Here is a 27,791-nt window from a genome sequence, read left to right as displayed (position 1 = left end):
TGTGTGTGTGTGTGTGTGTGTGTGTGTGTGTGTGTGTGTGTGTGTGTATGTGTGTGTGTGGTGTGTGCTTGGTCAACAGGCATGCTGAAATAAAAGCATACAAAATTAAACAGTATCATGAGACAATAAAGTATCTCACCATCTCATTTCTAGCACAGAAAATCTGAATTTCTAAGGACAACAGTTGTTTGTATTTTTATATATCAGAGTTGGGGAAAAAAGGCCCCAAAAAGCTGTGAGGTCAGGATAACTGCATCCCCGCCTTTGCCACCTGTGCCGGGCAGGTGACCCAGCATGAGTGGAGCTGGCTCTGCCCCTTGCTGGCTGGGGTAGTGCCGGAGAGCTTGCCCAATGGCTGGAGTGCTGGTGAGCAACTGGCTCAGCATCAGGCCCAGATCCAGGGTTCTGAGTTGGCTCACCTCAACATCTACCCCATCTATGAACTGCTGTAGCACATGAAGGGGCCGGTCCTGCAGATGCAGAGCTGCAGGATCTCCATGACACAGGGCAACAACAGGATATCCAAGAGGAGTCCCCGGTGAGGGTCCCGCATCGAGAGTGTAGCAGAAACCAGAGACCTCGAACCAGACCAATGACACACTGCAATAAACATTTACAAGTAAAGCTGTGTGGACAAAGGGAAGTTAAGATGTATGGGACACACTGGCACATCCTACAGCTTCCATGGCGAGGCTTTTGTTTTATTTTTGTTTTTTTTGGGGGGGGAGATTGCAAGGGCAGACGGTGGATATAAAGGGACAAGGAGACAGTGGGATTGGGGCACATCATGTGAAACTCATAGACAATCAATTAAAAGTTAAAAAGAAAAAGATAACTCTACTCAGTGACCTCAGGTGTTTTTCCCATTTCAAAGTCTTTCACTTTTTTCTGTCAGGTTGTTGTCCTGGTACAAAGCCAGACACCTCGGGGCATCTGTATAGTCAGGCGACAGGTAGGATGCCTTGTTTTCCTACGGATGGTTGTTTTGCAAGCCTATGGGTAACTTTCCAGAGGGGTTTACTATCCTGTCTAGTATTTATCAGGCCCACGACAACACTGGTCCCATTGCTGTAAACAGACAGAGCCACAAGCAAAGGCAACGTTCTTCCCAGGTCTTAAGACATTGCTCTCAGTGTCTCCAGAACTTTCCTAGAGCACTGCTTCCTGCCCCTTTGTCCTCCTTTTGGTGGCTCACAGGAAGGTATTCTGTGCGACGATGAAATAGGACTGACAGGCTGGGGTCCATTTTAGGGGCTCTCTGCAGTGAAAGGCGCCCATAGCCGGGAGGAGAGTTGTCAGAATAATTATATTGAAGTAATGCAAAGCAGGTTCCTGCTGTTAGAAAGGTGGGAGAGAAACTTAGGAGGAGAAAACTAGACTCGTTCTGACGATGCTGCATGGGGGGTGGGGCTCATATTCTTCATCCGGAGATCCGGAGACATGTCTGTGTGCGCAGGTCTGAATTACTATGCAGTCCCAGTCCATCCACTGAGGACACTGGGAAGGAGCAGCAACATTCTGTGACAATGTGCACGCCCTGAGTCCTTGTCATGGTTTCTAAATACGATTCAACCCTGGGAGGAGCCAGAACTCAGAGAAATTGTGGATTACAGAGCCGCAGCATGTAAAATAGACGACGCTAAACTACGACTCAGTGTCAGAGAGCAAGGTAGTCCTCAGAAGCCAGTGGGTTCTGCTGAGGCTTGAGAGGATCAAAGCCAGCTTAGGGTTGTTCCCAGGGCCAAAGATGGAGAAAGTGAAGCGGTGGGATAAAAATTAAAAAGAGGCCAGTAAGACAGCTCAGCCAGTGCCAGTGCTTGTCACCAGTTCAATTCCTAGAGCCCAGTGACTCCTCAGGGCCGTCCTCTGGCCTTCACACATGTGCCGGGTATGCACGCCCATCATGCCCACTTGTGCCCACATGCACAATAATAGTGATTTTTAAAGGAAACAAAAGTGGCTCCAGATAAGACTGAAGACATAAATCATGATGGGGTGAGGCTAAACTAGACCCCTTTACTTAAAGGGTATTTGGCAGCCAGAACAGACGCTGAGGCTCCCATGGGAATGGCAAATGGGTGTTAATCAGACTTTGACAGTTGAGCCATGCTGTGGGAGATTTTTTTTCTTGTTGGGAGTACACATCAAAGTGTCTGAGGGTAGTCTCAGGCGAGCACGTCACAGACAGTTCAGGAAAATAAAAAGACTTCTATCCTATAGGTTCTCTGTCAGCTGGAGAATTTAAAATTATAGCTTAACATTAGTCTAATCTAACATTATTTATATTATAATTGTATCCTGATATCTAAGGCTTCAAATGTATCTAATTGAATTATGATGTTATGGAAATAGACTGATTTCATGGTACTGTCATTGAAAAGCTGTATCTGCCACTGAATATAAATTTAAACCTAAGAGATAAGCTGTAAGCTGGGACCTTATCTCAGCAGCAGAGTGTGTGTTTGGCACTCCAGAGGCCCTGGGCTTATTAACCCTAGCACCATCACAACAAAAAGAACATAAGAACGATGTAGTCACCAAAGCAAGTGGCTCAGAACCTTCAAAAAAGCAGCGTGAAAGCTGTGTTTGTCCAGCTAAAACTCTAAACAGCCGCTAGGGCTGGAGATTGACAATTTGTCAAAGGTGGTCTTATTTTTTCAGCCTTGATTTTTAAACTTCATTGTCTAAAGTTTAATAAAGAAGACATCAAAACTCAGTATCAACAGAAATGTGCTCATAGTATCTCTGTTCTGGGGTACACAATCCCTAGTTTCCACTCTGCTTTAATCAACTGTTGTGGAGAAGTGATGGATGACCTGACGAGTTTTAAGACAACTTAGCAAGTGAGAATATTGTTCACAGCACAGAGTATGACACAGGTGTGATGCATCCTTCGCCATGTCTTCCGGTTGGGGTGGGGTGCTGCAGGTGCGTGCGCGTATATCGGTATGGGAGAACACACACACACACACACACACACACACACACGGAGAATGGCCGACAGAGGCCAGCGGCGTTGGTGATACCTGCAGCTGAGGTTACAGGCAGTTGTGAGCCACTCAACCTGTGGGATGGAACCAAACTCAAGTCCTCTGGAAAAGCCATGTGCTCTTAGCCACAGGGTCATCTCTCCAGGTCCTGGAGTCTTGTTTCATGAGTCTCAACATTACAATTGTGGTGAACATGTGTTTACACATTTGCCAAAACCCCATTTGCCAAGACCAAGAACGAACAATGCTGTAAGCGACTGGCAATGACCATGTGTTGGTTCATCTTGTCTAACAAGTGCACCACTCTAACGGAGGACTCTGAGGGTGGAAAGCGCTCTGCTTTGGGTAGGGAGTGCCAGACAGGTACCCTCCATTCTATTTTGTTGAGCAACGAAAATGGCTCTAAAGAATTGATCTATTTTAAGCCCAGCAAAGTCAGAATAGGGTAGACAGATGTCCTCAGGTGTCCAAACCTCTCAATAGCTTCTTTCGGGGCAGAGGCCCTAAGTTTACTCCCAAGTGTCTAGGGACAACTGTTGCTCCTTATGCTTACAACTATAATTTTCCTACTCCGAACGTCCCATTCCACACCCCGAAAGAAGCACACAGTGTCCGGGACTTTGTTGCAATAGGTGGCTTTCCTGGGTCATCAGAAGATGAAGACACACATAAGAGAATTTGAGAACCAAGGTGGAATGGCCTTCGTTTAACCGCCTTTGCTGCAAGTTGCGGTCTAGCAGGGACAAATTCATGTGCTCAACTCTTGGAAGTTCCAAAGTTCCCATCGTCCTCTTGTTTTATTATGTGCTCCTAGAGGTAACGTCTTATGACTTTAAATTGGTTTGGGACACTCAGAACACATTCTCTCCTAAAAACATGGTTTTAAATAGTAACTAATTTTCTATCAACCACTCAATAAACATTTACCTAGTCAGAGTAGAATCTCACCCAGAAGCAAGACTATAATAGAGTCCGGGCAGGAATTGTGGCAGGGCTGAATGCTAGCTCTCCGAGGAAATTGTTAGGAGAGAGACTGGTGTTGCAGGGTCCCGGGACCTGGAGAAGGGAGATGATGGGGAAGCGGGGCTGGGATGGAGGATGTGTTCGTGGCTCTCTGAAAGGTGGGGTGGTGCTGAATGGGCCTGATGCTTAGCTGGTTAAGGAAGCCGCACGGTGGGGCTCTGGCGAGAATGCACCACGTGACTCCGTGCACCCTCACATCCAGGAGAGTGGGTGACCGCACAGCCTTGCCCGGCCTGCTCCAGCTACGTCCTCGGTGAAATGTGTGTGTGAAACGTGTCCATTTTCTCCCCTCCACGTCTCCGCCCTGTGCTAATCCACAGTATTTCCGCTGGCTTACCACACTCCTCAGCAGCAGCCCAGAGCTCAGCATAGCTCTGGGGCTCCAGCAGCCAGAGAGCGTTAGGAAAGCACTTACCTTCCCTGGCTGCAGGGCCAGGTTCACCTTCTCTTTCCCTTGCATTTTAATGAAGGCCGAAGTCTTCATCTTTGTCGGCCTCCTCAGCCTCAACTTAGCCCACACGTGCCTGCTCTCTATGCTCCATCACAAGCTCGGCCTAAACCCGCTCACCTGCACACACACACACACACACACACACACACACACACACACGCGCGCGCTCACCTCCACACACACCCCTCCCTCCTGCTCCGCGGATTCTCCTCTCATTCTGTTCTCGTTTGCTCAGAACACCTTCTCGGCGGCCCACAGACGCCCGCAGGCAGCGTCCACGCCCACACAGGTCTCGTGTCTTTGTGCACCTCTCAGCTGGGAATCGTTTATTGACTTGTTCAGTGGTGTCCCCCCAACAGACGGCAGCCCATGCCAGGACAGCTGCTGGGTTTTTACTAACGTCCCAGCACAGCCTTGCCAGGGCTTCCCACTTAGACCCACCCACTACGAAAAATGAGCTGGTGGCACGTGCTTCTTCATGCCCTAAAAGCAGGGTGGAGCCCACAGTAAAGACACCATAAATTCTGTCTTTAAAAAGAAGAAGCTGAAGAGCACTTTCTATAGAGGAAAGGAGCGGAGCTGACGTCAAAGCATGAGCACACGGTCACGAAAAGAGAAGCTGAGAAAATATGCCGAGTGTCGGGAGCTGGAAACACAGTTTAGTGGTAGAATGCTTGCCTAGCATGCGGTAGTCGTGGGTTCAACGCCCGCCACTTTGGACACGGTGGACAGAGAAAGAGAGGCTGGCAAGAGAGTCCTAGGAAGGGAGGCTGGTGAGAGCATCCTAGTGAGGCAGAGGCTCTGGAAAGCAGCCATGGCCCTGGTGGATGGTAATGCCAGGTTTCTGAACTGGACCAGGGCACAAATGTGTGCGAACTATGCGGGATTGCGGGAGGTGGATGACGCATGACTGCCTTTGGTGCTACGTTTGTATCAGCTATCTCCAAATGCCCTATCTCTATCCCTCTTCCTGCAGTCACTGGAAGTGCACAGGATGTGAGGTGTCCCCTTGGTTCCTTCCCCTGTGGGAACATCACCAAGTGCCTGCCTCAGCTGCTTCACTGCAATGGTGTAGACGACTGTGGGAATGGAGCTGATGAGGACAACTGTGGTGAGTGGGGGGGGGGGGGGGGGGGGGAGGGGGGGGGGGGGTGGGCGGAGTCACAGCCAGGCTGGCCTGGCTACTCTAAGGAGAAAGAGAATTGACCATGTTGACAAGCCCTTGATTTGCTGGTCTGGAGCTCACTGTGTAACTCAGGCTGACCTCTAACTTGCTAACACAACTGTCCTGCGTCCCCAGCATTGTTACTACATCACTGCTTTTCTAGCATTACCCCCAGAATTTCAGAAAACAGCTATTCGGCACAATCACTTTTTTTGGTTTTGTTTTGTTTTTGTCTTTTTAAGCCAAGAAACCTGCAGAGTTCATGTCTTTGAGGCATGATGTGAGGTGTCAAAATGGAGAATATGGTCTCTGGAGTCTGAACCTAGGTACTGCATTAACCAATTATGCAAACTCTGTGTGTCTGAGCTTCCTCACTTTGTAAAGGGGTTTAATGATTGTACCTACCTTGTGAGACTTTGGGAGATGAAAGATAAAAGATTAGGTAGGCTAGGCATATGGGCAGGACTCAATATATTAGATACTGTGTCCTACTTAATACAGCTAGGGAGGAAGGATGAGAATTCCTGAAAATACAGGTAGGTAAGTGGAACTTATTTGTCCCAACAACAACCTGCCCTACTGCCTTGCCAGGCCAGCAAGCGAACCTGATTGCCAAGTAGAAGATTTAGGAAAATAACAGTTAAGATTTTTGTTCAAATTTCCGAAACTTTAAAGCACAAATTCATCAAGACAACTCGAATGCCCTGAATCTGATTCACTGCAAAACCAATCTGCTAATCAACACAGTAGTTAATAGTATTCTCACTGTGGGAAAATACGCTATGTCTTGACGACAGAAACATACCTACAATGCTAACTCTGGAAGCACTATGTAAAGGATAAGCCTTCGGGAGGCCTTGCTGCCGAACTCTGGATATTCCAGTTTTTATAAGGCTGAATGAATTAAATGTTTTTTTACAAGTAAAATTGGAGGGAGATCAAGCTTAAAAACCTTCACTCTGTAAAGGAAAACCTCACCCCACTTATGCCATAGAACTGACGCCTGAGCCTCAGAGGAACAGGTCATTTCTTGTAAATGAATCTTGTGATCACAAACAAAACAAAAAGGGGGCATGAAGTAACCATTTCCACCCAACCTCTGCATGGGTGGATCCTCAGGGCAATAGCCAAGTACTGTGAAGCACTAACTAGCAGCGTCCTACCTTCACTCCCTAAGCCTCCTCCACTGAGCTGGGCTGAGGGGGCTGAATAGCAAGCTGCTCTTTGTGACAGTCACCATCTGTTTCACTACCAAGTGAGCAGAGCTGACGCGCCGACTTAGGCAGTGAGCCACTGAGCCACACTCTCCAGCCTCAGGCCTTTGTGATTTGGTTTGGTTTGGTTTGGTTTGGTTTGGTTTGGTTTGGTTTGGTTTGGTTTGGTTTGGTTTGCTTTGCTTTGCTTTCCTTTGCTTTGCTTTGCTTTGCTTTGCTTTGCTTTGCTTTGCTTTGCTTTGCTTTGGTTGTGATACCTTCCCCTGGTTGTATTTGCAGACTAAGTTTGGAACACTGTCTCTACATGGGTATTCAACCAAAAGGCATACACACTTAAACTGGTGGGTGAAACCTCTATTTACCTTTGACTTAAGCATCTGCAAACATTTTCAATACTAGCATTTACTGAAATAACTGAGTGTTGAACAGATCTTAAAACTTAGAATGTAGCAGTGAGCAGCACGCTGCCAGCCACTTTCCCCTGCACCTGCTTGATGCTTGGACACGGTCCTCAGTGGATTGCCACCAAGCCAAATGGCCCCAGGAAGCAGAAGCCCAGTAGCCATCTCAAATTCACCAGTGAAAACTGGTCCTCAGCATAGAGGAAACTCTAGCTTTAGTGGTAGTTAAAGATACAATATTTAAAAAATAATATTAATAAGTAGCAGTCCTTGTGGTCATAATCCTTAGCTGGGTGCTTTCCTCAAGACTCTCCAGACAGCAAGCCAAATGAAGACAATAAGGCATCCCAAACAGGGGGTCAGCCTCCAAGACTTGTGCTTCAGTGCTGAATATAAAGGGTGGTAAATGGCCCTTCTTCTCTTTTCTGGAAAAATGGCAATAAAAGAGTACCCATGGCCACAGGTTCTCAAAAGAGCTCAGTGGAGGCTGGAAACATGGCTTAGCAGTAAGAGCACTTGCTACTCTTGCAAAGGACCCAAGTTCAGTTCCCAGCACCCATGGGTGGCTCAGAACCATCTCTCAAGTCCAGCTCCAGAGGATCTGACTCCCTCTGACAGAGAGAGAAAAAGAGAGAGAAAGAGAAAAAAAAATCTTTTTTAAAAATGATTAAATGAAATGCTATATGGGAGATGTTTAGCAGAAGATAAATATGATGCATTTGTGTTCATGCATGAGAATCCTACCGTCTACATGTTAAAATGTTAACTCTGATCAAACCTTTAACATGTCCAAGTACGTGCTGTTGCTTTCTGTCCATGCTAGGCTAGAAGGCTCAGGAAGAGCAGAGGAATCACATCTTCATCACCATCTGTAGAGCCAGGTGACACGAACTAGGAGCTTGAGTTATTTCTGCCTCTTGCTGTTCTAATTTCCTTGGCAAGCTATGGGTTTTTTTTTTTCTTCCTTTTCAGGTATATGGATAATTTATGCTCCCAAGGCTGCTCATTTTTAAGACATCCATATTTAAATTTTTGCTAATGTTAATTAAATTAAACCAGAAATTTGGTCTTTCCAGAATATATAAATTTCATGCATATTTGACAGAGCAGTATTAGCTATGTTTCCAACTGCGTAAAATAAAATGTTTTAGCCAATATAGATGAGATGGATCCTCAGGTAACTTTTAGGATGATCATTTGCAATTAAAAGGATATTATCAAGTAAAACTTTCTTTTTTTTTTTTTTTTTTTTTTTTTTAGTGGAGGAGGGAATTTTTCCTTAAGGGAAATTTCAAGGTAGAACTTAACTCAGAATCCGCATTTGGGAGGCAGAGGCAGCCGATCTTCGTGAGCTGGAGGACAGGGTGGTCTGTAGCTGGGACAACTTACCCTGTCCACTGGGCAGGATTGAGACTCGCCTGGGAGACAAACTTCTGGGAACGTCTTGGTTGGGGCGGGGTTCTAGACAGGGATGGTGGAGTGAGATCACCCATCCTAAACATGAAAAGCACCTTCCCATGTGTGTCTGAAGCGCCAAGGGAATACAGGGCAAGCGCTGGCCTTTCTCTTTCCTAACACGATTATAGTACGATGAGCTGCTCAGACCCCTCCTGCCAATTCCAGACCCACCAAACTGGATTGCACCCTCAGACTGTGATCCAAGGGAAACCCTCCCTTCTTTAAATTATTTTCATTAGATGTTTTGTTGTAGCACTAAAGATCGCTAGTACAGGTGGCCTATCTATGAAGGGCCCTTGCTGCTCTCCCAGAGAAACAGAGTTTGGATCCTAGCACGTATGTTGGGAGGCTATGCCTAAAATCTCAGCTCCAACAAATCTGCTTTCCCTTCTGGGCCCACACATGCACATAAATCTTTTTTTTTAAGTAAGTAATACAGAAAACATGTGCCAGGAGGTGGCATCTTTGCTATGATTGATATGACCACATAGTTTATAGGCTTTTAAAACTGGCCCGTGGGAGGAATGTGAAACAGTTTGCAGGGGCAGGATAAGGAAGTCCAAGAACTCTGTGAATAGAGATTAATGGGCCACTCTGGCGGGAGCTTGCTAGACTAGAATACCAAGGGAAAGGCGAACAGTGGAGGCTCAGCTCCTGAGGTTTCAAAAGGACTAGTTCAAACGTCATTTTGGAAATGATTCTGACTTCATTCTGCCCATATCCTGATCTTAACTCTGATCAAAACCCTAAGATGTCCAGGTATGCCCTGCTGCTGTCTGTTCATGTCAGAAGAGTCTGAAATATTCAGGAAGGACAGAGGAATTTCATCATCATCTATAGAGCCAGGTGATGAAAAGTAGGAGTGCTGCTGAATTCCAAAGTAATGGACATTTTTGTTGAGCAAAGGAGATTCCAAAACAGCAAATCAGGATATGATATGACTTCTACTCACTCTCTTATCCAGATCTACAGTGAAAGAGAGAAGAAAGACATGGGAAGTTTAAAATCTGAGAAGGAAAGGAGTGTGAGCACATTTGAGGCTGTGGACAGAAACAATGTAGCAAATGTAGCTTTAGTATGTTAAGAGATTAGTGTCATAAAAGATAAACATCAAGTTCTGCCATGGGACAATAGAAAAAGTGCCCTAGACAAGATTCTACCCCGGGAAGCCTCCAACTTGTGAAACACAAATTACTTTGAATGAAGAGAACCTAAACTAAGAATGTTTAGTTCCTGTCTCAAAAGTAAAGACAGCCATGGCTGCAGCTACAGTCGGAGGGAACCACACTACACCTGGAGCTGGCAGCATCTGTGTGTATTGACTTTATAGACAGGAAAGATGCAGGAGTGATGAAGTCACGTAGGCTTGCAGCAAGCAAGTTGAGCCATCTCACATGTGCTAGATTCAAACTCTGTGTGAGGAGACTCTGAAAAGCAATGGCATGAAGCTGGAACGGTAAAAGGCTGCATTGCAGTGGAGACTCCAGGACATTGGAGATGCCAGGACCATAGGATGTCCACTAAGGAAAGCTATGAGCAGAGACTAGAGCCAGCCCAAGAAAGAAACAGGGCTAAAAACCCAGATGATTCCATCAGAAGTCCTGGGTGACAAACAGTGAGCCACAGGATTTGATGTTTTCCCTCCTCGCTTTTGGTCAGATTTGGCTCGAGCTTTCCTTAGTATGCCCCCATTCTTTCTGTTGGAATATAAATGTCTAGTCTGTGCCATTGCATAACAGAAGTATGTAGTGCTGGATGGTTTGTTTGTTTTTTTTTTTAATAGGAGCTCACACTTAAGAGATTGTCTTGAGTAAGAGACAAGACTTGGATTTTAGACTTTTAAACGGTGTTGAAACTGTTAAAAAAAAAAAAACAAAACTATGGGGAACTTTTGTAATTGAACTGGATGAATTTTCATTGTTAGATGGTCATGGGCCTATGACCATGACTATGAGTACAAAAGCTGTAAGGAGTGGTTTCAAAGTGATAGATGTAGGCGTTCAGCTTCAAAGACACAGACCTGTTAATAAAAAAATAAAAATAAAAATTGAAATAAAAAAAAAAAAAAGACACGGACCTGCCATGGTAACACACTGTCAACTTGAAAGGCTCTACTGCTACCAAAGAGAGAAAATTCTAGGCATATCTGTGAGGTCGTTTCTAGATTGAGTTAACTGAGGTAGGAAAACCTACCCTAACTGCGTGGATGCCACTCCATGGGCTGGGATCCCAGACTGAATAAAAAGGAGAAGGCAAACTGAGCATGAATATCCATCGCTGTCTGCTTCCTCACTGTAGGAGCCAGGGAGCCAGCAGCCCTGCACTCCTGTCCTGACTTCCATGCTGTGATGGCTTATACCCCTGAACGGTGAGACAAAATAAACTCTCGATTCTTTAAGCTATTTCTGTCAGGTGTTTCATCCCAACAATAAGAAAAGTAACTAACACAATAACCAAGTATGAAGAAAAAATACCTAATACAAAAATCATTGAAACATAATTAAACCATTAAACATTTTCATGGGCAAAACATACATTCAGAACTTTTCAGTTGAATTCATGGAACTCCTCTTCTTTCTAAAAAATTAAGTAATATAGAGATTGCATATGTAATTTACTAAGCTAGAAAATTATGTTTCTCCAAGTTCTAGTATTTAACATACTTCCCATATAATTTCTGTGTTTTTCACCGAGACACAAATAGAGTTTTCATCTCTCCTGAGACTTTTCATAAACACAGTCGGAGTGCATGCCAAAACAGAACTGAAGTCATCAGAGCAGGAATTTGGTGTGTCAGTTGCAAAGCCGTGAAAAAGAAAACTTTCCTTTTTTGAGACAGGATTATCAGCCAGACACTTTGGAGGGTGTGCCTGGTAAACACCAAAGGAATCTGATTACAGAACGTTGACAGTTCTCATTTAGAAATCACACGTGTCCATTTCAAACCCAGAATGCCCACTCAGCAGTTAAAGTGTGAAGTTAAAGGAGCGTCGAGTTCCCAGGGGACGGCTAGGGTTGGAACTCAGTGATAGAGCTTTTGCCTAGCATGTGCAACACCGTGTGTGTGTGTGTGTGTGTGTGTGTGTGTGTGTGTGTGACTATCTAGATTTTCACTTGAAAGAGCTCTGCATTTCCATCATTTCCTCACGTTTTATAAGCAGAGCCAATACACAGAGCACACACCCTGCCTCACTTCAGCTACAGTGCCTCATTCTAAAACAGGCTGCTTCCTCTACTGTGGAGGCCAGGTCTTCCAGGAACCATCACACGCGTCCTTGCTAGACTTGCTCTTTGAACATCTCTCGCCTCCTCTGCAGCATCATCCACAGAAATGGGATTTCAGACATTTTGGTCTGTTTCCATATTAGCACTTCTGCAAGCCATAGGAGAAATGGAATGAATCATCTTCTAATACATTTGGAGTGTTGGACAGAAGTGAAACAATGTCCTGCAAAGTTTCCTCTCCTCCTGGAACCTAAGAATGTGACCTTATTCAGAAGCAGAGTCTCTGCAAAGACAATAAAGACAAGGATGAATACCATGCTGAGACTTAATCATTAGGATGGACCCAATGAGAGGGCTCTCACAAAGAAACAGATAATGACTATAGAGATGGAGTGGCCATGGGCAGAAAGAGGCAAAGGATGGAGTTTTGTTGACACACCAGAAGTAAACAACAACCCAAAGAGGCAAGACAAGAACGCTGATAGCCTGAAGAGATTGTGTGACACCCTGATGACACCTTGAGTTTAGATTCTGGCCTCCCTCCATAACTATGAGAGAATATATCTTTATGGTTTCAAGGAACCAGATTGCAGTAATTTGTTACATCAGTCAAGGCAAGGGACAAGAAATAGAAAAGGGTAGACCTTCTGCACTCTGGAGTCCTAGTCCAGATGAAAGCAATCTGGTTTTTGAACATTCTAGACACCATTTCCAATGAGGCATCCTTACACTTGGCATAAACTCCCTGAAGAGAAGTTGTCCTACACTTAAAAAGCATTTATTCTGGATACTCTATGTTCTTTTATGTGATGGTCAGTCACATATAGCCACAAAGAAGTCACAGGAGAGGAATAGAGAAGAAGATTCCTTTCACTCATAGAAACAGGAGGCTCCACATACAGAGTGCCCAGGAGAAACATCAAAGTGATTAAGAGGACAGACAGGAGGAAAGGAAAGCCAGAGACCAGAGTCTTTAGTGTTGCTCCATAAGAAAGGAAAGACAAACTGAACAGGCTAAGGTTAGATAACTTAAAAGGGCTCCACACTGTAGGAGTGGCCCTTGGCTGCCTCTGTTCCTGCACTTGGATGTTTCAGGCAGAGGAAGTTGTCTCCTGGGTCCATGGACTTAACTGATGAGCTACTTTGGCTCCAGATTGATAGTTTCACATGTAATTGGACTAACCGTATTTTTCATTATTAGATAGCCATGAGCCTTTCTCCCCAGCTGTGTTCTTTGTTCCCGCTGGAATTGTCTGGGCCCTGGATAGCCAGCTGTCCCCAGCCAGAAAGGTTACTAGCATAGCATTACTGAACACATGCACTCAGGAATTAGTATGTAATACACAAAGTCTTCGTGAGTTTGGTTGTGCCAGCACTACCCTGCCTTCCCCCCCACAAGCATACACACAAAAGTGGAATCGCAAGTTACCAACCAGAAGTCAGCTTTGACAGCAGAATGAAAACTGCACTGAGCTTCTCAAGGAAGCGCCCCACAAGGATGAAATTTCGATTGCAGCTATGTGTTGGCTTCCTGTCCCTACAGACAACTCAGGGAAAAAATTTTCATTAAGAAACCTACGAAAAGGAGAAGCTTTTCCTGTCTCAGAAACCAGTTGGGTCCATTCCAGCCTATGGTTCCAGTCCACTATTGATGAGCCAAATAGAGGCAAACGGCAGAGTAGAACCACTCACTTCATGTCCAGAAAGTAAAACAAAAATAGAAAGGGTCAACATTCTCTTCCAGCCTACATGACCCAGGATCTGCAGACTTCCATCTTGGCTCCATCACATGAAGATCCCCTTAGCAGCACGATATGACCACGCCTTTAACACATGGACCTTGTGTTAAAGGTCAGCATCAACAAGCTCTTCCCAAATACTACCTTAACTGCTCCTTCTTTGTGCCTCCTTCTAGACATCAATTAATACTGCATCAGTTAACACTGCATTTTATTTGGAGATATGCTATTGCCAGAAAGCCCATGTCTGAGTAGCTTTCTTGTGTTTCTTCTTACCCTCTTGGCAGTATTTGATTTTCTCTAATAAGAGTTATAACTAAATTATCTGCTATGTTTAAGAGCTTATGTGTGCCAGACACAGTAAAAGTCCTTCATATGATTCCTTTCACTTCATCCTCATTATAATTGAGCATATTGGAAGACATCCATTCTACAAATAAGGAAAATGAAAATGCAGAAAGATTACGTAAGTCCCCTGATGGCACGGTTTAGTCAGAATCCCATCCCAAACATTTGGCTTGTGTGTTAGCTTCTCATTACCCTGAGAAACATTGTAGATAACCAGCCTAGTAACATAAAATGAGTTGTTTTGGGTCCCAGCTTAGGAGGTTTCTGTTCATGATAAGTTTAGCCTACAGCAGGGTGCAACATCATGATGGGAGCAAATGCCCAAAAACCTGCTCATGTATCAAAGACCAAAGGGCTAGGATCCTCTTCAAGGACCATTTTAAGTGAGCTAAAGTTCCTACTCAGTCCCAGTTCTTAAGAGTCCCATCCAACTCTCAGTGATGGCATGGGCAAGGACCAAAGCTTTAACAGCACACGGTCCTTTGGGGAACACTTATCCAAACACAGAAGCTTTCTACATTCTGATTTTGCCTGGGTGGAAAAACAATGACCATATTGTTAATCACTATGTAATTTTGCCTTCAAACAAACCTCTTATTGATAAAATTTAAATTGGACGAAGCCTCCCCTTACATGATATTTAAAACATTGTAAAAGTTTTTAAAGGAAAGTACTTTTAAATTGCTTCTTAGAAAAGTAGTATATGTGACATTAACTATACCTCCAAATTTAAAATGGCAAGTGTGATGATAAGAATAAGAATTGATGTTTTCCCCATAGTTACTAAATATAAAATACTATTCTAAGTCTGTATTTTGCCTCATTTAATCCTCATCACAGTCGCTGAGAAAGGAACCGTTTCATTGCCTTTAAAGTGGGGAAACTGAAGCCCTGGAATGAACTGGGAATGTCAGCTCACTTTTCCAAACGAATAACAATCTTTATTCATGCAAAGCTTTCTCTGTGTCCAAAGGTTGCTGTGATTACAAGTGTCCACTGTTCCAAGAGACAGGAGACAGATAAAAGGCTCATCCATTTTTCTTCTACTGGGATTGCAGCTGAGCTTGTGAATCTCTGTGGTGCAGGATACTATATGGGGTCCACAGGGGCAGAGGTCTGGCTGGCTGTCATCATGTGACACTGCAAAGTCCCCTGAGCAATGCATGAATCAATCTGGTCTTCTGCCACAAACACCTCTGAAGCCATCACACCCAGTCGCCTCTGTTTACATCCTTAGCCTTCCAGGGCTCAAGGAAAACATGTCTGTGTTCCTGAGTCAGCTGTGCCCCTAGGAAACCTTTGTGATCATATTGATGCTCAGCTGCCTCTGCCCTTGCACCCATTTCCATGCTCTGCTCCAGTGTCAAGCCAGGTTCTATAACAATTGCCCCATGACCTCAGGCCACACTGCTCCAGAATCCAGTGTGGAAAATGTTAACCCACAGTTAACCCAGAAATGGGGACCTCTTCAACTGTCTTTTTCTGGCCCCAGGCTCTTGTCTACTTTGTAACCAGAAATGCCCAATGCTTCTCTTTAACACGCTTGCCAACTTATTGTCACATGTCAGAATTAAGCATTTGAAAATAAAATTCCAGGAACTTAATCCCTCTGTGAACCTTTGAACTTCTGTAACATCTTTTTCAGATGATAGAAGTGTGAGAGTCTAGCTGCCTACAACAGGAAAGGGGTAAAGGTTGCAAAGAACTTAAGAGAAGAAAACTTTTAACACCACAGAGTGTTTTTCTGAGTCTGGCTTGGCATTTACTAATCTATGAGAACTGATAAACTATGCCTATTTTGGGGTATGATGGTGATGATATTTTTTTAATAGGATTAGAAAATGGAAGCATATTCAAGGACTCTAAATGTTAATTTATCATGCATTTAAAGTTCAGAAACACTAAATATTCCATAACTTCTTAAATAAGCTTCTGATGTCACTCTCAGGAGGATGGCTGTTCTCAGCAGTGTGGGCAGGAGTCAGTTCTCATGTCAGAACACTCCACTAAAGTTGGTTGTTTGTCTTTTTGGGTTTGGTTTTTGTTGTTGTTGTTTTAGCTGAAAACAAAGGAGGCGTGGTGGTTTGAATAGGAGTACTCACCATGAACTCATGCATTTGAGTGCTTGGCCCACAAGAAGCAGCACTGTTAGGAGACGTGGCCTTGTTTGAGGAAGTGTGTCACTGTGGGGGGTGGGCTTTGAGGTCTCCTATGATCAAGTTCTACTCAGGGTGACACACAGTCTCCTTCTGCTGCCTGTGGATCAAGATGGAGAACTCTCAGCTCCTTCTCCTGCACCATGTCTGCCTGCCATGTTTCCTGCCATGATGATAATGGACTAAATTTCTGAACTGTTAGGCAGCTCCAATTAACTGTTTTCTTTTATAACAGTTGCTGTTTTCATGGTGTCTCTTCACAGAAATAAAACCCTAACTAAAACAGGAGGAGAAGTAACATAAGTAATGATTCTTGTATTAATGTACAGGCAAACTTCAGATATTTGTGTCTTCTGTGGGACTGAAAACTGATCTTAGGGACTAAGATAAGTGAGCACTCTCTTTTTATCTCTTATCTTGAGACCTGACCACACTAAGTTCCTTAGAATGGCTGTAAACTCACTCTGCAGCCTATACAGGCCTTAAACTTTGTCTCTTCTAACTTGACCTCACACGTAGCTGCAATTATGGGCCTGCATCAGCATGCCCAGCTTATAATCATGGGTTGTATGTTCAAAACTAAGTGATTTTATATTTAGTAGTCTCAAAAATGTAAGTAGCAGAGCCCTTGGCTCTTCTAAAATTACTGGCCTGATTTTCACTTCCATTATGTTTGTGTTTATCCAGCAATGTTCAGAGCCAAGCATAGTGGCACCCAGCTATTATCTCAGATACCCAGAAGACTGAGGTAGGAGGATAGCTTGAACCCAGGCTTTTGAGGACAGTGTAGGCAACAGAATGAGAAAATATCTAAAAGTGATACATGAGGCATGTTTAGATTATCTCCATGGGATTTTCTTCTCAAAACACATCTTACTAGATAAGGAGTGAGAGGCAGTATTTTTTTTTCCCCCTGTGGCTTAATTTGCATTAAAAGACACCCAGGATAATGGCACACTCCTTGACTTCCTCAAATATTTGCCTCCAGTGGCAGTAAGACCACAGAAAGAGTCATGTGAGTTCTGTACACCAAACTACTGTTTGCCCATCCACCCTGCATGCCCGGGCTTACTGTAGTAGTTCAGGGTACCTCTCTTTAAGGACAACCACTCTAAAAGCAAAAGATGCTCCTCTCTTTTCCAAGAATGGGTGCTGAAGGTGGAATGACTATGTGAGCACCAAGAATGCTCTGGTTTGCGTAAATTCAGACCTCACAAATGAACCCCTGCTTGTTCATCAACCAGTACACCATATGCTTTGTAGACTATCAGAGCCATCCCTTCATACTAATGCTTTGTAGACAATCAGATATACCCCTTCATCTTAGTGACGGAGCAGACTGTTTAACGGGATACTGTCACCCTGTGCCTTGTTTCTCTTGAATGGGAATGTAAGTCTTTCGGTAAAGCACTTACCATGTACTCAAGGTTCAGGGTCCCAGCCTCAGAACATCTAAGGAGAAATCCAAACATCAGGGCACCCAGAAAGCAGCCTCTGAAGTATGTAGCGGTAGCTTCCGAAGTACACAGGGACCCATGTACAGTCCCAACTTACAACGGTTGGCTATAGTTTTTCAACTTTACAACAATGTGAAAATAATACACATTTGGTATAAATAAGAAAAAAGAGATACATTGAATTCTGAATTTTGCTCTTTTCACAAGGTAGTGATATGTGCTATATTAGCTTATAATATTGTGTATTGGTAGTGAGCTTTGGTTTGATGTCAAGCCACACACATTTTGGGAAAAATCCAGTCCTCTACAGTGTCCTATGTGCTGACCTGTGATGTCCAGTAGATTGTAGATTAGATATATCATATGTTTTAAAAATGTTTTTCATTGTGTATGCTCATTGTAAATGAAACTGTTATAGAAGGATATTTTCATACCAGGACACATGGTACACTGAACATACCTCCCCAACCACCATGTTCTGTTTTTCACCCTCGCCTTACTTCTCTTTCTCCCTAGACAATTTCACTTCCACTTTCACAGCACAGATACAACTGTGATTTTATATATCTATATAAGTTCTAGGAACCAAATGTGAAAGAAAGCCTTGATATCTTTCTGCAGGTGGCTTAATTCACTGTTATCTGCAGGTGTGTTCACTTTCCTGCACGTGGCGCAACTTTTCTTCTCTGTGGTTGAAAAGTTCCAGTGTGTACATAAACCACATTTCCCTAACCCTTTTCTCCATTGTTAGACATTTAGCTCAGTGCCATAACTCAGGGATCATGAGTAGTGCTACAATAAACATTGATGTGCAACCGTCTCTGTTGTGTTGGCTTGAGGTTCTTCTGCTGGATACCCAGAGGTGGTGTAACTGGGACATTTGGTAGAGAGAGATCTGATGGTGATTCCCAGTTAGCTGGACAATTGTTGTCCCCAGAAGAGCAGAATGTAACCTTCTGTTCACATCCTCATCGGCATTTGTTGTTATTTGTTTTCTTAACGATGGCCATTCAGACTGGGTGAGATGGAATCTCAAAGCACCTTTGATGTGTACGTTCTCTGATGGCGGAAGAGGTAGAACTTTTTTTTTTCAGGTGTTTATTGGCCATTCATATTTTACCTTTTGAAAACTGTTCATTTGTTAAAACCAGCTTGGTTGTGCTGAAGGACCCTTTCATGTGTTCTTGAATTAAGTATGCAAGTATTTTTATTGAGAATCTTTGCATCAGGAAGGATGGTCTATTATTTCTTCTTTTTTCTTGTTTCAGCATATCACTGACTTTACTAAATGCAATTTGGTAGCTTCCTTTTTCTACTCTGGACTAGCTTGAGAAGCAAATGTGTTACTTCGTCTTGAAGGATCTGGTAGAATTCAGCAAGGAATCCATCTGGGCCTGGGCTTTTTTCAGTTGGGATATTTTTTATTAATATTTCAGCCTTGGTGCTTACAGATTCACTTTAAATTGTCTCCGCTTAATATTAATAGGTCATGTGTATCTGGAAATCTCTCCATTTCTTCTAGGTTTTCCTATTTGTAGAATATAAGTTTTTAAGATACATCTTCCGTCTCATATTTAATTTTATTGATCTCAGTCTTCCCTTTCTCCTTAGGTTTGTTTGGCAGAGGATTTGCCAATCTTAATTTGTCTTTTCAAATTAAGTCTTAGTTTCATTGATTCTTTGTATGGCCTTTTCTCTTTCCATTTCCTTAATTTCTTTCCTGACCTTCTGTTTTAATTCTTTCATATATTACATCCTGACTGAATTTCTTCTTCCTCCATTTCTCCTAGTCTCCTCCCTGCAACTCCCCTCTCCCTCAGATCCACTCCTCCTCCATTTCCCTTTAAAAATAAAGAAGAAAAAGAAGAAGAAGCAGGCTTATCCCAGGATAACAACATACAATAAGACTAGGCACAAACCCTCATATCAAGGCTGAGAGAAGCAACTCAGTAGGAGGAAAAGGGTCTCAAGTGCAGACAAAAAAAAAAAATCAAGTCTCATATTCCCATTGTTAGGAGTCCTACAAGCTAGACAACCATAACATATATGCAAAAGACCTAGGTCAGACCCACACAGGTTCGTTGCTTCAGTCTCTTTGAGCCCCTATGAGCCCTACTTAGTTGATTTTGTGGGCTGTGTTCTCATGTTGTCCTCGACCTCTCTGACTCCTACAATCCTTCCTTCTTCTCTCTACAGTGTTCCCCTGGCTCTGCCTTAGCTGCCCATCTGCTAGGGGGCCTAGGTCCAGTCAATGCATGGTCCTTGGTTGGTGGTTCAGTCTCCCCAAGCTCCTCCGGGCCCTGGTTAGTTGGCCCTGTTGATCTTCTTGTGGAATTCCTGGCACCTCCAGGTCCTTCTATCCTTCCTCCCACTTTTCCATAAGACTCTGTAGGCTTCACCCAATGTTTGGCTGTGAGTCTCAGCATCTGTTTCAATCTTCTACTAGGTAGATCCTCTCAGAGGACAGCTAAGCTGTCTTGTTTCCTCCCTTCAGTCACTTCTGCTATCTATTCTATTTCCCCTTCTGAATGAGATTTAAGCATCCTCCCTTGGGTTCTCCTTGATACTTATCTTTTTGGGGTGGGTCTGCGAATTGTAGTATGTCTGTCCTGTACTATATGGCTAAAATCCATGTATAAGTGAGTATATATCATACGTATCATTCTGGGTCTGGGTTACCTCTCTCTGGATGATCTTTTTTTAGTTCCCACCATGAATTGCCTGCAAATTTCATGACTTCTTTGTTTTTAATAGCTGAGTAGTGTTCCATTATGTAAGTGAGACACAATTTATTTCTTTATTCTTCAGTTGAGGAACAACTAGGTTGTTTCCAGATTCTGGCTATTGTGAATAAAGCTTCTCTGAACATAGTTGAGCAAATGTCCTTGTTGAATGGTTGAGCATTTCCTGGGTACATACCCAGGAAAGTTGTAGCTGGGTCTTGAGGTAGAGCTATTCCCAATTTTCTGAGAAAGTGTCAGATTGATTTCCAAAGTAGTTGTATAAATTTGCATTCCCACAGAGGATGGTTCCCTTTTCTCCACATCCTCTCCAGCATGTGTTGTCACTTGAGTTTTTGATCTTAGCCATTCTGATGAGTATGAGGTGGAATCTCAGAATCATTTTGATTTGCATCTCCCTTATGACTGAAATCACTGAGCAATTCTTTTTTGTTTATTATTTATTACAATTTATTCACTTTGTATCCTGGCTGTGGCCCCCTCTCTCATCTCCTCCCAACTTTAAGTGTTTCTCAGACATTCAAGATTCTAGAGAATTCTCTGTTTAGCTCTGTACCCCATTTTTAAAATGGATTATTTTGTTTGTTGGTGTTTAATTTCTTGAGTTCTTTATATATTTTGGATATTAGCCCTCTGTCAGATGTGGGATTGGTGAAGATCTTTTCCCAGTTTGCAGGCTGTTGTTTTGTTCTGTTAAGTGTCCTTTGCTTTACAGAAGCTTTTAAGTTTCATGAGGTCCCATTTATTAATTGTAGATCTCAGAGCCTGAGCTGTTGGTGTTCAAGAGACTTTTTTGTATCTCTTCTGACTGATCCTTAAGTCTATTTTCTCAGATACTAGAACATCTGCACCTGTTTATTTTCTAGTTCCAATTGCTGGGAATGCCTTTTTTCATCTTTTTCCTTCTAAAATCACATTCCTTTTTGATGGTGAGGTTCATTGCTTAGAAGGAACAAACAAACTATGCTTTTTAATCTAATCTAATCTAATCTAATCTAATCTAATCTGTGTTTTAATGCCATATTGAGACCATTAACATTCAGAATTATTATGGAGAGATGCATGCTATTTGCTGTCATTTTGTTAGTTTTGTAATGTTTTTGTTTTTTCAAGTCCTCCTTTGCCCAACTATTCTAACATGGTTTATGCTTTCCTGTAGCTTCATGGATGTGTTTGTCTTTCTCCTCATTCTGAGGTATCTCTTCAAATATTCTCCATATAGTTGGCTTAGTGGCCAGCTTTTCTTTTGCCTTCAATTGTGATAGCTAGTTTTGCTGGCTATAGCAGTCTGGGTTGGCTGTTGTCTTTTAGAGCCTGAAATAATCATTCAAAGCCCTCCTTACATTAAAGGTTTGGTTTGTTTTGCTTTGCTTCATTTGGATTTGGTTTGTTTAAGAAATCTGCTGTCAGGGTGGGCCTATCCTTATATGTGGCTCTATGTTTCTCCCTTACAAGTTTCAATATTCTTTATTCTACATATTTAGTCTTTCAATAATATGATGTGGGGACATTATTTTGCGGTCTTGTTTCATTGGTGTCCTCAATGCCTTTTATACCTGAAATGGCACTTTTTCCCTAGACCTGGGGAAATTTCCATTGTGATTTAATTCAAACTATTTTCTATACCTTTTGCAACAAATTCTTAAATCTGCTCCTTTTATAATGTTCTAAAGATTGGATCCCCTAGAACTGGGTTTACCAGTGGTTGCAAGCCACCTGGATAAAAATTAAACTCAGGACTTCTGGGAGAACAGTACCCAATCTTAACCACTGAGCCACCTCTCCAGCTCTGGTGAGGTTTTTCTATTGAGGTTTTTCTATTAACGTTTTTCATTTGGCTCATTGAATTTTTCATTTCCAATATTTTAGTTTAGTTTTTCTTCAGTATATCTATCTCTTGATTGAATTTTACTTTCTTATCCTATGCTGACTTTGTTTTGTCATTCAGGTGTTTGCATCCACTTAGAATTCACTTAAGAGTGTGTGTCCTCTTTCATTTCTTTGTACAACTCATGCTCATTCTTTTTAATTCTTTGTCTGGGATTCTGTCCACCCTCGTTAGTGATGGAGCCTTGGATTTTTGTACCCCTTGTTTATCGCATTTAGACTTACTGAAAGAGTTAAGTCACTGGTTGTTTTTGTTTTGTTTTGTTTTGTTTTGTTTTGTTTTGTTTTGTTTTACCATCCTTCTTTGAGAAGAAGTATTTGCAGATTTCAAGGAGCACTAGACTGCTGTAACACTGAGGTGTCGCTTTCTCTACTGGACTGTTATGGAGGATATGAGGCTTACTACCCTTTACTGTCTTGTGAGAAGAATACTATCTTCAAAAGCAATCACTATCAAAGTGTTGGCCCACTATATACAGTAATATCAAGTAGTTCCCAGAGGACTTGGCCTAAAACTCACCCAGGATACAGAAAATGCAGATTTCCAGATTGCCCACACTGACAAATAGATGAGAACTATAACGAAAGAGTATATGTTCTTGGTAAGTGCCTTAATTTCCAAGTTCTACTAGCGTGAAAGAGACTGAGTTTTTCCCCCACTGGTGTATCTTTAGGTACTCCATCATTTCTTTTTTCAATGTAAAGTACTGTGTAGATTACCCTAGATCACTTCAAAAAAAAAAATAGCAGAGAATTAAATTCCTGCAATAGTTACTAATGTATGAAAAACTGTATCCTTAAAATATCAAGCATATATGAGTTAAAATATAGAAACACGGAATACTAAAAAGCTGTTCTTTTAAAAATGCTAACTCCGGCTTTGCCATTCTGGCCACATGTCTCTGTTCTGTGTGCCTGCCCTCTGTTGGGAGGGAGTAAAGGCTATGAAGGAGGAAATGCCTTGGCAAGCAGGAAGAAGGTAAAAACTAATTACCAAGAGGCTTGTTTGTGCAAAGATTTTACTATCTAAAAAAGAAATTCTACAAAATACGCGTTCTGACCTCAAGAAGAATAAGTAGTTTATATTGTTTCTGCTAGTCGAAGATTCCTTGCAGCCATCCTGACTTCACTTTCACCTTTTTCTGTTTTTCCATTGCTCTCTGTATGTGTGTGTGTGGTAGGGGGAGAGGAAGGCAGAAAGGAGTGAAAAGAAGTAAGAATAAGAAAGAGAAAGAGCATCATTCCAACCTTACGTGTCCAATCAGTGTGTCAAGGACACTGTCCCAGACATAGCAGTTGGTTTATCATGAGCAACAGCTCAGCTATAGCAGTCTGGAAGGGACAGAAAGAGGTTCAACACAATGGCTCACGTTGCCCAGTGGTGTGACCTTTGAGAAGTCACCAGCATGACAAACACTCCTGCTGACGGGGAGACTCCTCGGTGAAGTGAGGAGCAGCCAACACTGGTTGACTGGTTGACTGCCGTACCCCAGTGGCCCTCGCTTCACGAGCAGTCCTCCTGCCTCCACTCAGGCTGCAGCAGACTCCCACCCGGCTCCCCCGACCACTCATGGTAACTGTGACAGTGATGGATGGCATTGACATCCTTCCCCCGGGGCCAGCTCTACCCCAGCCTGTGCCCTGCCGAAAAGTCCTCGGAGCCCAAGGCTCCATAAAGAAGCATGATAAGAGTGAAAATATTTAAGATTTGTTATACCTGTTATGAGACTGGGACGTCATGTAGTCGGTTTTATGGTGACACATATATTTTGGTAACAGTGGATACAGGGTCAGTATTGTTTGTGAAGCCACTCTTGCCCACACCAAGCCACCTGGTCCTAGATGCTGTCTCAGGAAAAACCTCACTAAAGCCATTCTATAACAGAAGAAAGAGCAAGCAAGCAACAACAAAACTTAAGGAACTACACCATTTTAACTTGTTTGACAAAATTGATGCCACAAAGGACTCTGTGATGGCCAATGCCTCTGGGCATGAGTGGGGAGGGGGGTATTGTGACTAGATCAAACAAGAAATGGCACCATTCCCTGGGCAAGATGTCTTGGATCTTATAAAGCTGGGTGGTAGCAGCAGGGACTAATCAGTGCAGTGTGACCGGCTGCCTGAAGTTCCTGTGTGGCTGTGAACTTCCCCGAAGCAAAGCATGGTGACTTGGGAGCTAAAATAAACCCCGCTCTTAATTCGCTCTGGTCAGCATATTTTGTCACACAGCAACAGAAAGGAAATGAAGATAACCACATACAGGACATTCCTGAAAACAGCAGAAGGGCAAGAGGGCACGCACAAGAGACGAATAACTGGGAAAGGGCACCAGGCCCATGATGCTAAGTTGCTGAACTATGTATGGCAAAAATGTGACAATGTAAAATTAGTCCACTTGTAAAAGGCTGAGTTAAATATAGGGCCTGCTAAAGGGGCACTGCGAATAACATCCCATCAGTCACTGGCACGTCTGTCAGTTTCAACTGCAAGGAAACACCACCTACAAACAGCTCTGTGTTCCCAGAAGATGCCGTGTCACCTGCTTCCCCTCCCCCTGCTGAACAGACCAGATGAGCTGCCGCTGTGGAGTCCACAGTTTCACAAGGCCCTGCAGCCCGCAAGGTCAAGTCCGCAGACCCTCCTAAGACTTGCTCGACCTCTCACTAGTCCCGTGCAGCTGTGATAGGAAAAGCAACCTTAGTTGTCTGAACAAGCAGACCTGGGGCGTCAGCACAGTGGAAGAGCACTTGCCAAGTGAGTCCATGGATTGAAAGCTGAAGTACCACAGCGAAAGAAGAAAGCGAAGAGGGAGGGACAGGCAGGAGGGGAGGAGAGGGCAAAGAAGAGAAGGAGAAGAAAAGGAGAGGGAGAAGGAGACAGCAGCCCCTCAGTATCACCAGAGACCAATGAGTCACCTATTTCCACATTTTATTTACAAATACATAATAACTCATAATGCTGCTCTGAAAAGTGAATTTATTTTTGAAATTTTTGGTAACACATTGTAATTTTCAATAGGTTCCTCAAGTCTAGTAATAAAAAACTTAAATTCTAATTCCTAGATACTTGCGTTAATTAAAAGAATTAATAGAATTTTTGCAAAGAAGGCAACAAACTTCCAAAGCTAGAAAAGGGGCAATTCCAGTGCCACAAACCTCAAAACCTGACAAACACATGGATGCCTCAGCAACTTGTCCTGTTGCTTCAACAAAATGCCTGGCAAGCGCAGCTTAGGGAACACGGGTTTATTTTGGACACACACTTCAGAGGTTCGGCTTATTACAGCGGGAGTCCCAGTACCCGGAGGCTCTGGGCAGCTGGCCACCTTCCGCCCACAGTCGGGCAGCAGCGTTCAGCTGCAGCTGTAGCACAGCGGAAGAGCATGAGTGTGCATGATTAGATTCAGTCCTCAGTGCTGAAGAAAAGGGAGCAGGAAGGACGATGAGTGACCACGCTTACCGTACTTTCTTTTTAGTCAGTCTGGGAGCCTAACCTATGTTGTGGTTCGACACACATCTACTGGGGGTACTTCACCTCAACTAACCCGATCTAAGACTCCCTCACAGATAAAGCCTGGCGCTTTAGTGACTGAGGGTCCCGTCACGTTGGCAGCATAAACTATCGGAGGTCTATCCCTTACCAACTTGCCACCTACGTATCTCTGTTGGGCAGTAACTGTCTGTTCCTTGTCCCTGAAGTCTCATGGGCTTCTCAGTACAGAGTGCATCCATTCCAGCTTCGAAGGTCTACACAGGCTTTAGCAGTTTCAACATCATTTACAAGTCCAAAGTCTTCTGATGCCGGACTCAGTGCCTTAGCCGTGAACTGTAAAGTCACAGTGAGTTCTAATATCTGCAGGCACAGACTACCTGCCCCCATTCCATCAGAGAAAAACGGGAGCATAGGGAGAAAAGATCAACATAGCGATCAAAAGGGCAAGGCCAGAGACCAACAGGACAAACACCACCTCCCGCTGTCCCTCGCCCAGCTTCCGAAGCCCTTGATGGAGCAGTCCAGGCTGTGCAGGACTTAGCGGCCCTTTTCTCTCCCAGCTCTGCTGCCTGCAGCACCCAGAGCCTTGGTCTTAAGTCAGCTTCACTCTTACAGTCAGGCTTTCCTGTCTTCTCTTCCCTGCACTGGGGTTACAAAAACATGCCACCGTACAGTTTTGTTTCATTTTGTTTTAGTGTGGATTCTGGGAACTGAATGCAGGAGCTCATGTTTGTACAGCACCTCTGTCCCGTGTGTGACACCTCCTCGGCCTGCTGCTTTGTGTCTTAGGTATCATCATAACGGCCAGCTCAGTTAGCAGTCTTGTATTGTGAAGAGACTTGATGACCAAGGCAACGCTATGACAGAAAGCCTTTAATTAGCGGGGGATGGGGGGCTTACAGACTCATAGAATTCGCCTCTGATCGCCTTGGTGGGAAGCAGACAGGCCTGAGCTGAGAGCAGGCACAGAAAGAGATCCTGGGCCTGGCAGGGCTTGTGAAAGCTCAAAGCCCACCCCCAGTGACACACCTCCCCAACAAAGCCACGCCTGCTCCAACAAGGCCACACCTTCGTGAAAATATGGGAGCCATTCTCGCTCAAGCGGCCACAGCCTCCTATCCGTGTCTGTGCGCCTCTAAAACGGGTTTCGATTAATACACATGTCTACGCACGCCGAGAATCCGTTTCAGCTAATGAAGGTGGTTCAGGGAAACAAAAACGATGTGGAGAACGAATGTACGTCACATTTCCGCATATGTGACCATCACTGACTCAAGTGCAGGGAGCGAGTAGGGCGCTGGATAAGCGCGGAGATTGCCGCCCTCCCCCCCCCAGGCCTGGCACTGCAGACAGATGTGCGAAGTCCTTGGTGATAATTACCCAGCTACCCGTGAGAGTCACTGGCTCAGCTTGGAGGGACTCATTTTGCCAAGACAGCAACATATATCTATCTGCTTGGGTTTTCTAACCTTCTTGCTATTGGGCTCTCTTTTCAGGAGACAACCACGGGTGGTCTGAACAACTCGACAAGTTTTTTGCCAATTACTACAAAGTGACCTGGGCAAATCCCTCCGAGGCAGAGACTCCGGAATGCTGTAAGTAGCCGAGGCAGCTGAGGGCCCCCTTTGATGAGTTCATGGTAAGACACCATGCCTTTACATCTCCGATACAACGTTTTGTTTTTTTGAAAGTCAATTATATTTTTTTAGCTACAAACATTTTGAGAAAGGAAGCCTTAATTTGGAATTCTGTCTTTAAGTGTACCAGGAATCAATCAAATCAGGTATTGCAAACAAAATCAGCCTCAGTCGTCAGGGTTGCTATCTTATATAATGTTCTTACTGCCATCACAGGCGATATTTTTTCTTTTCTTAAAATTTTTATTTTGTTTTTTTATTTTCTTTTTTCGGGGGAGAGGAGAGGTTACAGCAGTAGAGGGTGGATATGGAAGGGCCGGGAAGTGAGTGGGACTGGGGTGCAGAATGTGAAATTCCCAAAGAACAGAGAGAGAGAGAGAGAGAGAGAGAGAGAGAGAGAGAGACA

General features: G+C 43.7%; 1 protein-coding gene across 3 annotated transcripts in view; it reads left to right on the top strand.

Annotated features, from left to right (window-relative positions):
- Positions 1 to 27,791, top strand: part of Rxfp1 (relaxin family peptide receptor 1) — a 101,641-nt gene that overhangs the window by 22,650 nt on the left and 51,200 nt on the right. For 2 of the 3 annotated variants that reach the window (XM_055596695.1, XM_055596694.1), the window contains exons 1-2: positions 26,901 to 26,984; positions 27,245 to 27,343. In XM_055596695.1, the coding sequence (XP_055452670.1) occupies positions 27,339 to 27,343 (5 nt within the window). In that variant the 5' untranslated portion in view covers positions 26,901 to 26,984; positions 27,245 to 27,338. Of the gene's footprint in view, positions 1 to 5,440; positions 5,576 to 26,900; positions 26,985 to 27,244; positions 27,344 to 27,791 lie in introns of those variants that run through there. The other variant, XM_055596693.1, reaches the window with a different exon arrangement.

The sequence above is a fragment of the Psammomys obesus genome, unplaced genomic scaffold (genome assembly GCF_907164565.1).
Source record: "Psammomys obesus unplaced genomic scaffold, mPsaObe1.curated_primary_1811, whole genome shotgun sequence".
Taxonomy (NCBI): Eukaryota; Metazoa; Chordata; class Mammalia; order Rodentia; family Muridae; genus Psammomys; species Psammomys obesus.
The sequence above is the reverse complement of the archived record's forward strand: the minus strand, read 5'-3'. Positions and strand labels throughout refer to the sequence as shown.